The sequence below is a fragment of the Equus przewalskii genome, chromosome 11, assembly GCF_037783145.1.
Source record: "Equus przewalskii isolate Varuska chromosome 11, EquPr2, whole genome shotgun sequence".
Lineage (NCBI taxonomy): Eukaryota > Metazoa > Chordata > Mammalia > Perissodactyla > Equidae > Equus > Equus przewalskii.
Genome location: NC_091841.1, coordinates 2,525,661 through 2,539,573, shown reverse-complemented (window position 1 = coordinate 2,539,573; position 13,913 = coordinate 2,525,661). Strand labels below are relative to the sequence as shown.

General features: G+C 50.5%; 1 protein-coding gene across 15 annotated transcripts in view; it reads right to left on the bottom strand.

Annotated features, from left to right (window-relative positions):
* LDLRAD3 (low density lipoprotein receptor class A domain containing 3) overlaps positions 1–13,913 on the bottom strand; it is a 271,148-nt gene that overhangs the window by 227,671 nt on the left and 29,564 nt on the right. For 2 of the 15 annotated variants that reach the window (XM_070564807.1, XM_070564813.1), the window contains exon 1: positions 8,480–8,572. The exons of 8 other annotated variants lie outside the window; for them this stretch is intronic. In XM_070564807.1, coding sequence (XP_070420908.1) covers positions 8,480–8,567 — 88 coding nt within the window. In that variant the 5' untranslated portion in view covers positions 8,568–8,572. Of the gene's footprint in view, positions 1–8,479; positions 8,623–13,913 lie in introns of those variants that run through there. 5 more of the 15 variants (XM_070564818.1, XM_070564806.1, XM_070564805.1 and 2 more) reach the window with 5 other exon arrangements.

The following is a 13,913-nucleotide window of genomic DNA, read 5'->3' as shown; positions in this document are numbered from 1 at the left end:
GGCGTCCCACATGCCACAGCTGGAAGGACCTATAACTAAAAATTTACAACTATGTACTAAGGGGCTTTGGGGAGAAGAAGGGAAAAACAAAATCTTAAAAAAAAAAAAAGAAAGTACATAAATCGAGCTCATTATTTTAAAAGTTCCTCCACAGAATCTTTCCGTATTAAGTGCATCCTAACGTGTGACTTGGAAATGTAAGACACACTTGGCATTTCGAGAATGTCTGCCTGACACCATCACAAAACGTCATGGACGTATTACACCTGACCAGTCAAACCCTGGGAGGTGACCGCCTTGGTGCTAGGAGTCATTTTCCTCCAAGCTCTCCTTCCCACCATAATCTGCCTCCTGGGGCAGTTTCTGCCAGAGCAGGCACGGCTGAGCAGGCACCACTGAGCAGCCGTCGAGTCCGGTGAAACCATTCTACCACGGCAGCAGCCAGCACTGCCCAAGGGTCGAAGGCACGGGGCGGGGCCTGGAAGGAGATGGCCACGTCCCGCCCTCGCCAGGCCCTCCTGGGCAGGACTGGGACGGCGCGGACGTGAAGCCTCAGGGAAGCAGCGGGCAGGGGGAGAACACAGCGGCCCACAACAAGAAGCCGAGAACATCCAGAAGGAGTGGCCACACGCGCGTCCAGAGAGCTGGGAGAGGAGCAGCCGCGGGTGGGAAGGGCCCGCTTCAAGCTCCCTTAAAGGCAATCTGACGGACTGCCGTCAGAGAGGGCCCCCTTCAAGGGTCAGTTCACGTCACCTCTGCCAGTAGCCCTTCTCAACCCCACCAGCGACCACATGGCTCCCTCCCGCGCACTCACAGTGTCCTCCACCTCTCTTCCAGTGCTGCATTCAGCTTAGTGACTCCAAGTCTGTCCTCTGCCCAAGACTGTGGGGCCACAGGCACGAATCTTCTGCCACCGTCCTGTCTTCTCTACACAACCAAGCACAGGCTTTGCACACAAGAGGTGCTCAATCGATGTTTCATGACTGGAATACAAGCTGAGAGCTCCTTCAGAGCAGGGCCCACAGTGTCTCCCTTTCCATCATCTACCCAGGGTTCCACAGCATCAGGCACACAGTATGTCCTCACGAACGTGTGCATCTGCCTGCCCTGCTCCCCGGGCTCACATCAACAATCCAACTTCACAGCGGACGTGCCCAGGCCAACAGGTAATTTATCTCCCTAAAGACACTAAGTGTCCGTCAAATGGCCGCATTTAATGGGGCCTGACTTAGATGGCCATTCCGAGCAAGAGCAGTAACTGCTGCAGGAACAAGCCCACTTTAAACTGCTGGTACTATTACTGCCCTGACGGGATTCCTTGAAGCACCAGACCAAGGCCCCAGGTAGAGACCCGCAGCCTTTACAGACCACAGGCCCCCAGACCCACATCCTGGACCCCCCTGGAATCACAGAGGATACTTCCCAAGGGAATCCGGGATAATCCCCTCCAGGGGTTCATTCTAGGATTGTTTTTCTGTTTTGGGTTTTTTTTTTTCATCAGCCTGCCCAAGAGGCTCCAAGTGGTTTCACAGAGTCGAGCAGCAGGCCTGACGAAGAGCGAACAGGCTGTGGCTGAAAGCAGACTGGGGGAAGGCCCCGGAGAACCAGTCCAGTATTAAATGCGTTCATTCTATTTCTTAGGTGCATCCAGGAATGTGTGCAAGCCTCAAAGAAGAGGGAGGGAGGGCCAGGCTTCATCCACCGTGACAGACTGCCGTGTCTGACAGACAAGATGAACAGAAGGCGCACACACACTGCAACTGGACGACGAAGGACTCTGCACGACCAAGTCCGCTCAGAGCTCCTGAGTTCAAAAGGGAGGTGAAAGCCGCCTTCCCAGCCTCAGCAATTCGGGAATAGAGGAAGAGGGAAGTGAGAGGCAGGCTCGGCCAGCTCCACCGTTACACGCCGCGTGACTGCCCTGCCCTCCACAAACATCCTTGAGGCCACCTGGGTTTGTCAGCACCCCTCTGAGCAGACCTGCCAATGTGAAAAGGCAGCACAGGCCAGTGCCCACCGCCAGGCTGTCTTCTGCGAGCTCCACATCTTCAGCCAGTCGTCACCTTATCATCTGACCATCTGTACTCAGCAAGGAGAACACCATGGTAAAAACACCAGGTCCAGAGTCAGAGCAACCTGAACTCAGGTCCCGGCCCCGCTACTCTGTGGCTGTGAACCCTGAGCAAGTTACATGACCTGTTTGAGCCTCAGCTTCTTCATCTGTCAAATGGGGATAAGAAAAGCTGCCACCTAATCATAAAAATAGCTACCACTTTCTGAGCACATACCATGGCCACTCTGCATGCTCAGTGCTGCGCGCACGCTGCCTTATTTCAGCTTTCTGCCATCCCACAAGGCAAGCACGTCGGGCACTGAGGCTCAGAAAGGGAGTCAACTTTCCGCAGGCTACAGGGTGAGCACACGGAGGAGCCGGGACTGGAGGCAGGTGGCCGAATCTTGGCAATACTTTAGCTTCCACGCTGGGATGCTGGGAGAGTTTGAATAAGACGCTAAACCAAAAACGGTTAACTGTTGCTGTTTCATTAAGTATTTTTTACATTTGCTGCTTCCATTCCCTTCAGCGGGCTCCTGGCCCCTGGCCCTCTCAATCAGGGCAGGAAAGACATCAATGCTTGATGAAGAAACAGACTCCACCGCACACTGAAACTGTGCAGTGAATGCTCATTGTCATCACGCACCCGGCCCATGGCGATTTCCCTCCTAGGTGCACAGGGGGCCTTGGGATCCGGCTGAAGGCCAGGCTTGTGGAAGAACAGGCTGTTCCTTCTCCCACCTCCACTCCTGCCCCCGCCAGCTCAGCCCCTAACTGCATGGGACGTTTCCTGTCCCCAGATGGGCCCCCTTCACCAGCACCAAATTCCTAACAGGAGGGAGAAAAGAAAACCTGGAAATCCACTGAGTCCTTGTTAACACAGGAAACGGTCCTGCTGGAAAGCAGCAAATATTTATGCAAATAATTAACTAAGGAGGGAGAGTGTTCTCTCCAAAGGTTGAGCAAAACTTGGTGAGAAAACAGCCCTGGCGATGAAATGGCCCCTCGCAGAGCCGGGCGGGGCGGCAGGTCCCCTCAGCTCCCAAGTCCTCAGAAAGAAGCCTGCGGAGAAGGCCCCGGCCCGGCCCGGCTCAGCCCGGCCCAGCCCAGGCGCTTCCGGAGACCCACCGCAGCCCTCCCCGTGCTTCTCCCTGGGAAGAATTCTCTTGGCTTTGCATCTCCGGCCAGGGCGGTGCCCTCAGAGCAAAATTAACTGATAGCAGTGGGCTGATTCCAGAGCTGCAGGGGAGCCCCAGCCCCCCTCTCTCCCTAACTGCCTGTGGGTATTTTGCTAATTTTCTATCGTGGCCCACCTCGGTTTTTACTTTCAGCGGAAGGGCTAGAAGCCAGGGCAGCTAGGAATTCTAATATTTTTACTCTGCCATGCTCAGAAAATAGCATCTTTGCCTGAAATATAAACACATGGGGCCTCCTGCACAGGCTGTGGCCATGTTGTGTGCCATGCCCTGAAGACGGTGCTCAAAGCAGAACACGCAGCTGGCCCTTCCCGGCACCCTGAGCCTCCCAAGCACGCCGGCCCCGGGAAGGTGTTCACCACGAGGCGATGCATCACCAGAGCCTTTTTTTAACCCCAGACTCCACTCAGTCTTTTAAAAAGAACACCAGACCTCCTGACTAGCACAGTGGATCGGGCATGAGAAGCCCCAGGGTGTGGTCTCCACTTAGTCACTAATAAACTGCATAACCTCGCACGCACTTCTGAAGCTCTGTGACTCGGTGTGCTCATCTGTAAAATGGACAGCAATCTATAAACGTGTGGATTATGGAATCAGTTTGGTGGGTCATATCCAGCAACTGTGTAAAGAAACGGAATGGAATAGACTGGAATAACTCAGAACGTATCAGACGCAGAAAGAGTAGGTTTTCATTCAACTTTACATAAATGGCCTAGTTTGTAATGTAAATGTGATTTTTAACAGCATGATGGGGATACAATTCACCCATTGAAAGTGTACAGTTCAATGGCTGTTAGTACATTCAGTTATACAACCATCAACACCATCAATTTTACATCTCATCACCCCCAAAGGAAACCCCATACCCATGAGCAGTCACTCCCCATTTCCTCTAAAATCCCCACCCAGCCCTAGGCTACCAGCAATCTACTTTCTGTGTCCACGGATTTACCTATTCTGGACATTTCATATAAACAGAACCACAGAGCACGTGGTCTTTTGTGTCTGGCTTCTTTCACTTACCACAATGTTTTTGAGGTTTGTCCATGGTGTAGAATGTATCAGGGATTCATTCCTTTTCATGGCTGAATAATATTCCACTGCATGCATATAACACAGTTATTCACCCAGCCATCCACTGATGGACATTCAGATTGTTCCCACTTTGGGGCTATTACGGAAATGCTGCCATGCAGCCCTCATGTACAAATGTTCATGTGGACACATAAACGTGTTTCTACGGTCACTGTCAACAAAGTTTGAAGCCCATGGGCTAACAGGGTACTGAGAGATGGTTACATCATTCTGTGATTTTTTTTTTTTTAAATCAATTCATGGACTTTTGCTTTGGAAAGGGAAATAAAGATAGTCAAATCAAAGTTGCATTCCTATTGACATGGCCACCTGGGGCTCTGCGGCCCAAAGTGCTTTACGGTCATCCTGAAGAACCTGTCATTTCAGAGAATTTCAACCCTTGGAATACGCACCTTCACTGTCCGAACAGACTGAGACAGGGGGCGTTTCCACGCTGACAGGAGCTGCTGAACTATGGGAAAAATTCAGGAATGGGTCAATTTCCTCGTTTAAGCAGCTCCAAGAGGGATCCAATTCCAAGACATAAATTCCTGCTTCTCAAGGTTTCAGACACAAGGGCACTCACAAAATATGGTCAGAGGCCATTAAGAGCTCCTTCCGCCAACACACACCAACTATCGATCTAGGAACTGCTCCACGTGACGCGTGACTCCCACAGCTGTGGCTGTTGAAGAGCTGGCGTCAGAGGAGGGACGTGGCCAGAGCAGCTCCCCGCAGCAGCAAACCTGCATTCATAACTCAGCCATCAACAGCCATGTAACCTCAGATGCTTGAGGGGGACGGCTCTGTGGTCGTCTGGGACACTGGATCTCCAGTCACCCCTTCTCTGCTTCAAAACCAAAGCCCGTTGTCTTGAAGAACCTGCTGTCCTCAGAGAAAGGAGACACGACAAACTTGGGAAATCTAAGGAAGAAATACAATTCCTATATGCCTTAAATTTACGGCCCTCACAAAGCCTGCAAAATATGATAAACCATTACAGGATTTTCCCACCTCCCCCGGCCTCGGCCCGTTAATTTTGCCGTGTTCAAGTGTGATATGGAACATAAGATACGGAGGCGACAGACTGAGAGCCCTCGCTGCCTGCAGTGAATAAGCTTTGCAGTTTGGGGCCCCGGAGGAAAAAGCAGCAATAAGGACAGGCCTCATTTTGGGGAACGATTTGTGTGCATTTTCTACTTTGCATTGTTAAGCAAGAGAAAAGTGCCTGGAGGAAACCATGAGAATGCTGGGCCAAAGTCACTCCAAACCTGAGCGCCAAACATGCCCTGTAGTCGAGCCGCACGGCAGCTCCTACACACCCTAGAAGAGCTCACATTGCAAACAAAAGCTGTGCGTTACCAAAAGACAACAGAAAATGCTCTGGTTTTATTGATACCATAAACCTCAAAGGTCTGAAAACACAGCAAAATTCACTTAGAAAGTTCCGTGTAGGTTTTCCCAAACACTCTACTCAGAAGAGTAACAGACACTATTATTTATCGAAAGCCTACCGTCTGTGGGAACCGTGCTGGGGCCTTACCTATGCGATTGTAGTAGGTAGAACTGCATCCCCCGAAAAGATCTGTTCAAATTCTAACCTCCAGGACCTGCGAACGTGGTCTCATTTGGAAAGAGGGTCTTTGCAGATGTGATCAAGTTAAGAAGAGATCAGAATAAATCAGAGCGGACCCCTCATCCAATGACAGGCGTCCTTATAAGAGAGAAATTTGGACACAGGCAGGGAAGAAGGCCACACGAAGAGAGAGGCAGAGATCTGAGTGACGTGGCTACAAGCCAAGCAGTGCCGTGACGGCCAGCGCCCACCGAAGCCAGGAGAGGAAAGGAGCAGGCTCTCCTCCGAACCTCCAGGAGGACTCACCCTGCGACAGGCTGAACTTGGACTTCTGGCCTCCAGAACTGCGAGAGAATAAATTCCTGCTGTCTGCAGCGCCCTGATTCGTGGTAATTTCCTACAGCAGCCCTGGCAAATTAATGCAGCTGTGAATAAAATCCTCACAGCGAACCTGAGAGCTAGGCAATTTCATCCCCCATCTTATAGATGAGAAAACAGGCTTAGAAAAACTAAGTAACTAGTCCAAGATGACACAGAGAGCAAAGCTGGAGGAACCAGAATTCGGGCCCGGGTTGTCCAACTGTAAAGAAGCCCCAGGCCCTGACTGCCGGCCAGCGGGCACCAAGGTTTGCTATCGTGTCCATGCAGTGGTTTCCCATGATACGGGTTTAAGGAGACGGTCCCTTAAAACTGCAATGACTTTGGTATTTTCTTGCTAACAAAATACAGTAATTTGTTGCAGCTGGTACTTGACGCAGCTCCCGCATCCAAGGCAGGGCCTCCTCCAGCAGACGCTCCATCAGCAAGACCACGCCAAGGACCACTGTCCGTCAGACCAAAAACCAGAGCAGGTTTTCAATGCCTCTGTCATTCAACTCAACCCACCCATGCTGAGGGCGGAGAAACTGAGGAACGGATCCCGGTGTGAGAGACACAAACACAGGCTGTGACTTCACGGAGCTCAGGTCGTAATTTTCTGAAGTAAACGGGCCCAACGCCACTCGTGGCTGAGCTTCTCCTCGGATTCAGTGAACTCAACACTCGGGGTTATTTCCGGTAGAGAGCGGTACTCAACTAACATTCCATCTGTACCACCCTCCACTGCCCCCATTTCCCAGGTTTGACAGGGCCACGTGACTAGTTGCGGCTAATGGAATGTGGGCAAAAGTGACACATATCCGGGCTGGCCCGGTGGCGTAGTGGGTAAGTTTGCACGTTCTACTTCAGCAGCCCAAGGTTCGAAGGTTTGTATCCCAGGCGTGGACCCGGCACTGCTCATCAGGCCACGCTGTGGTGGCATCTCACACAGAACAGAGGAGGACTGGCACGGATGTTAGCTCAGGGCCAATCTTCCTCACACACACACAAGCGATACGCATCACTTTCAGGGTAGAGCCAGCACACGACAGCTCCTGCAGACCCTTCCCTTGCTGTGTCAGTGTTACAGGCACAGTGCCTTGATCAGCCCGGGACAAAGCAACTCTGAGGAGTAGAGCCCCCTCCATTCCTGCCACCCCACCAGCAGGGTCTTTGAGGAAGTGAAGAACAGGCTTTTACACGTCAAACCAATGAACTGTTGGGGAAATCTGTCACTGCAGCAAAGGCCTTTCCTATCCTGACTAACAGAATCTGACACACCTCCTGAGAAGAGCACATCACTACAAACAAATGACAGGCTCAACGCCAAGATCCAGAGCCTGACGGGAGCCCAGGTGCTCAAGGCCCCAGGGCAGACTTTCTACATTACCATCCCATTCTCCGGAAAGTCCCAGAACCCCAGCAAGGCCACCTTACGGAATCTGCAAGAACACCCTCCATGGAGCTCACTATATTCCCTGACTCGTCTAAACAGAAAAACTCAGAACGTTAGTGGTTAGTAACTCAAGCAACAACGCAGTGGAGCACCCAGAGAACCAGAGGGAGGAGGGTGCGGGAGGCGCCAAGTGATGTAACCGTTTCCTCGGAGAACAGACCTCTCGACACTGAAAGACTGGCTTCACCGGGCGGCACTCTCCATTTTTCAGCTTACTGTGTGCCCCGGACAGGTCATTCTGCCTCCCAGAGACCTGGATCCCGTATCCGTAACCCGGGTCATAACACCCGCTTTACAGCCGTAGCACGAGGATCAGCTGAGATGACCGTACAAAGGCTCCCGGCGCACTGCAGGCAGTCAACAAATACTCTCTCTCTTCCCCACAAGCATGAACACTGGCCAAATACGTCTGCTGCATACGGGCCGAAGATGTTGACTTTGCACTTAGTGGTGTGAAAGCCCTTTCTGAAATGTTTGCTGGGAGCCCAAAATCTCTAGGTAAACGAGCATGTCATGCTGTTTTCCCTAAAAGGGAGCAATCCAAATCGAGTATGTAATGAGCACCAAAAAAACAGATTTCTCATCAAGCAGGGAAAAAAACCCTCATTATTAGCAAACTGTTCCTCCTCTTCCCTTAGCCAACAAAACAAACAGGCAAAATAACCAAAAAGCCTGGAGGACAGCCTCAGAAGCCACAAACTAAATGCCCTAGACACTAAATATCTCCAGACTACCCGAATTACTGCCACGACCTCCCTCCAGCTCACGTTCAAGGTCAAGGAGATGGCACAGCGCCTTCCAACAGAATAATGAAGACTCCTTCACTGCAGAAACCATGCGAGGCACTTCATACATACTGTCACTTTTAATTTCCAGAATAATTCTGTGGGGTGGGGCAGTCATCTGTGACAGCGAGAGACGTCACTGCACTGGCTTCCTCTAGCTGTCCGGGAGCTCCTCCCCCTCCATCAGAGCCAGCGGGCTTGCCATCTTCCCAGCTGTTAGCTTCCCAGGACAATAGTCCAACATCGAGGTGTGGGCAGGGTGGGCCCTTCTAGAGGCCCTGCGGGAGGAGTCCATGCTCTCTCCTCGCTCTCTCATAGCAAGCCCTGGCGTCCCTTGGCTTGGGGACCCGACGCTCCCATCTCTGCCTCTGTCTTCACATAGCCACCTTCTCTGTGTCTTCTCTTCTTATAATGACACGTCATCAGATTTAGGGCCACCCAGATAATCCAGGATGATCTCATCTCAAAATCCTTAACTGATTACATCTGCAAAGACCCTTTTTCCAAACAAGGTCACCTTCACAGGTTCCAGGTAGACGTACCTTTTGGGGGGTCCACCATTCAACTCGCTACAGCCCACTACAGGTCTAAGCATTACCATCAGAAAAGTGAGCCAGCCAATCCAAGCGCCTCATGCCCACCCCCAACCTCAGCCCAGCCACATAACCTGGGCAGGGGCACGCAGGTCACTACGTGGACAAAGGGAGAGGGTGCAAGCAGCACCATCTAACAGAAACACAATGCCAACCACACACATAATTTAAATGTCTCTAGTAGCCACATTACAAAAAAGTAAAAAGGAACAGATAAAATTCACTTTAATAACACATTTTATTTAACCCAGTGTGTCCAGCATAAGGTAGATATGGCCCTTGTCTGCAACGAGTTTACTAGGGAGGCCCTGAACGTGGAACTAACGACAGCAACCCAGGACAGCTGGGGAAACGAAGCTGGTGACAGAAGGGCAAGGAGCTCCAAGTGCCAGGCCAGAAGGCCAAGAGAGAAGTGCCTTTTCTTCAGCTTTGAGAGGAAGAAGCAGGAGTGGAAAATGCAGCTCTTCTGACATGAAACTGAAGTGTGCCTCAAGCACCCACCCACACCGCATGATCACGGCCGGCCGGAGCAAGCCACCGCGGGCTCCCGCCCACAGTGAAGCCAGGGCAGCACCAACATGGCGGGCGAGTTCCCAGGCCAACTCACCAGGGTGCAGACTGTGCCAGTGGCGGCTCTGGCCAAGTGCAGGCTAAGAGAGGGTCCCCCCGAAACTGACTTCCCTCCTCAAAGGGAGGGGCAAAGGTCACAACACCAGGACTTTCTAGAGGAACATTACAGAAGAGTACCCTTAAAAAATATGAGGATGTGAAAACAAACCTTCTCAACAGGAATGTGCACCTGCCAACAGGATCTTGGGTCTCCAGCAGCTGGTTTCTGTTCTCAACAATATTAAGAGCCTACCAGGTACTGGCCTAGGACACCGTTTTTTAATAAATGTTCTCCCGTTTAGTCCTCAACAACAACCCACTGAGGTAGTTATTGTCTCCATTTTGCCAATGAAAAAACTTGAAGTCAGAGAGGTCTAGTCACATGGCCAAAGTCACACAGCGAGAAGCAGAGCTTGGGTCCAGCCCCCCCATACCATCCTCCCTCCCTCTGACTTTGCTTCCCCACGGCCTCTGCATCCCCCATGGTGGGACCCAATGACTCTGAGCATGGAGAAAAGAGAGCGGGAAGCACGCAGTCACAGCTCTAAGCAGACCACGTCTCCGAGAGAAAGATATTCCGGATTTTTTTTCTTTCCCTTTTTTGTTATATGAAATTTCCAAAAATCAAATTTGATTTTGAAAATCAAAACCCAAATAATAATGCCTTGATCCCCTGGAGTCAGCATTGGCCCGAGGGCCTCCATCAACAGCTCTGGGCTGGGGTAGCGAAGATTCCCAGGACTAGTTCAAAAGGACCAACCGAACTCGGCCGTCGGCCTCAATGCCGGGCAACCGGCACATCAGGTGTGTTTGTTCCAGGCTCAAATCAAAACCTATTAGTGTGGTGACAACAACCGCCTCCTTCGAGTGCAATCTCTCATGGTTACAAACGCCTTGCATTAATGTTTTAACAACACCAAGCACTATTTAATAATTACAGTTTGGTAACAAGCTATTTGAAACCATCTGTTTGTGGGGGAATATTCTAAAAGAAGTCCTTGGCTGGGTCAGACAGAAAGCCAGTACACTACGATTTGTCAGCGCCTGTCATCCACACGTGGAAAACAGGAAAACGCTTTCATGAGGCCCAGGAGCAGAACCCAAGTTTATCATTAATAAAACAACATTTCTCCTCGTGTCATTCTCCTCAACTGTTTAACCCAGCTTGCATTCATTCATTAACCTTCACGGTGGGGCAGCTAAGTGAATTAGAATTTCCATTCTCCATGCACTACATAAAGAGAAACAGTAACCCATTTCCAAAAGGAGTAACTCAAACCAACTCACTACTCACCAGGAGATTAGTTCCCTAACCAGATCATGCCCATCCTGATAAAGTCAACGGTGCACAGGAAACAGGAATGCCAGGAAATCGTGGTCATTCCTCTCTGTGATCTGACTTTCTCTAGGTAATTTATTTCTCTCTCAAAATCCTCAGTTGCTCCCGGAATAAAATGGGGACACAGCCACCTGGCGATGGAGACACAGCTGTCAAGGACTTCGAACTGCCTGGATAAGCAGCACCGTGCAGACCGACGCTATCACTAGAGAGCTACTGAATACACTGATAACCTTATAAAAACACTTCGATGGAAATTAAGGGTCAATTAAGAGGCTCCATTTTTTAAAAATTCCCATCACCTTGTTATTTTAAAGACAAGAACCTTTAAAGCCAGTTTAGACGTTTCTAGAGAAGGGATATAGCGTCTTTCTCTAATGGTCTTGATAAAGCTCCTCATTGATAAACAGGTGGCTATTAAGAAAGGAAGAGGACGGATCTGGCACAACAGCTGAGAGTCAGGCTGAAATCAGGAGCTCCCTCCCCAGGGACAGCCACTGGCTCCAGAACATGTCCCCGGTCTGACGTCAACCACCACATTTCTATCCACAGAGCCACGAGGTCCAGTGTCTTATAATCTCTCTTTCAAGCACGGTACACAGGAAGGACCTTGAACTAACCCATCTCGGTTTAACTTTGTCCCAATGCCTCCCGAGGAGGCAAACCAAGAGCAACAACCTAAGACGCACGGGGCAGCAGCTCCGGGACTCAGGGTTCCGACACTCATCTAGAACCACTAACTGGAAAAGACACCTGCACACCGTGTTCCCTGCAGCGTTATCCACAACGGCCAAGACAGGGACACGACCCAGGCGCCCATTGACGGATGAATGGCTAAAGCACACACGCACGTATACACACAATGGAATACCACTCAGCCATAAAAAGGAAGGAAATCCTGCCCTTTGCAACAACAGGGATGGAGGTCGAGGGTACCATGCTAAAGCGAAATAGATCAGAGAAAGAGACAGATACCGTATAATCTCACTGACACATGGAATCTAAAAGAAAGAGAAGAAATGCAACTCACAGATACAGAGAACAGACTGGCGGCTGCCAGAGGCAGAGGTGGTCAAAAGGTACAAACTTCCAGTTATAACATAACTAAGGGGACGCAATGTACAACATGGTGACTATAGTTAATAACACTGTATTGTATATTCGAAAGTTGCTAAGAGAGTAAGTTCTCATCACAAGGGAAAAAAAAGTGTCTAACTAGGTGTGGTGATGGATGTTAACCAGACTCGTTGTGATGATCATTTTTCAATACATACAAATATCAAACCATTATGTTGTGCATCTGAAACTAATCTTATATGTCAATTATATCAATAAAAAAATTGTTAACGGCTATAATAAAAAAGACAAACAATTAAAACTAAATAAAGCTTTGTAACCCAGGAAGTCCAACTCAGCCACCCACTGCCTGGGGACAAGCCCATGCCTGCCCTCAGGAAGGGAGCTCCATCAGACTGCAAACAGAGACCCTGGCACCCTTCAAACCATTGCCGCCTCAGGGCTGAATAAGGCAGCTGCAGTTGCCAAGGTCAAAGAGGTCATAGGTTGGTTGAGCCCCAAACTAGCCAAGATGATCAAACAGCGAACTAAGGAACTGCAGCTGGATGTTTTCTTGCAAACCCTTCTCAGACAAGCCCTCTGCTTGGTCTGGCCTGTGGCCAAACTCTATGCTGAGTTGTCCCATTGGAGTTCCCCAGCTCCTATCAGCTGCAGCGTGCTCAAAGCAGAAACCACAGCACCCTGCTTCCCGGGGCCTCTACCCCGATTTAGCAACCCGGCCGGGTTCTGGAGACCAGATCAGCTTCTTCCGGTCCTTCCTAATCAGGGTCATGAAACTAACACCTTGGGCGGCCACCTCAGACCCGGAGTGGGGCATTCCAACGTGTGGGAAGAAAACTCGAATGCAAGAGAAAATGTAGGAAAACAGCTGGGCGCAGACTGCCTTATTAAAGAGTCCTTTCCAAACTTGAGATTCTAGGGTTCATTAAAAATGGAGAAATGCGGAAAACTATTCAACGAGACCCAAAATGAGCCCAAGTTCAGGGAACAAGAACAAATCAAGCAACAGCTGTGGCCCTAGAAGGATAAGTGTCGTTTAAGCCAAAGAACGCCTCCTCCCTCTCCTCACCCAAGGCACTGGGACTGTCACAGAAACAACTCTGAGTGCCGTGTTTAAATTTTAAATGTTTCAATGAGCTGACTCTCTGTAGCTCAGCTGGTGACCAATTTACCTTTTAACTGTCTTTTCCAGCACAATAGTCTGCTCTAGATAAAGCAGTACCTCCCGCTTAGTGAGATCATGAGGCTAAGAAAATAGGGAAACCCTTTCAGCACTGACACCGAGAGGGGCCCTCGCCCCTAGGGCACTGGGTCCAACCACAGGTCCCAAGCAGAGCAGCACTGGGGACCCAAAGATGTGTGAGAAACAGCCCCCGTTTGAACCAAGGAGCTTAGTACACCAAGAAGAGCTGACGCGTGCAGGAAAACATGAACACACGTCAGTACTGGGCTCATCTCACATGGATGGTACAAACAGAAAGGATGAAGCTGGACCACCTGGACAGCCCTGGACAAGGACTGGATGGAGCCCTGGACCGTCCCGGACGGGGACTGGATGGAGCCCTGGCCCGTCCCGGACGGGGACTGGATGGAGCCCTGGACCACCTGGGCCACCCTGGACAAGGACTGGATGAGGGAGCTCTATACGGCAGGCACAAAAACCTGGAGGGCATGAAGCTGGAGAAGGGCAGGAATCCAGTTCACAGAGGGCCAGAGATTTTGCCTTTGAGGCAACAGGGCAGATGCTTCCATGTTATTTTGCTCCCCCACGTAACTTCCAAGTCAGCGCAAGTTCCTA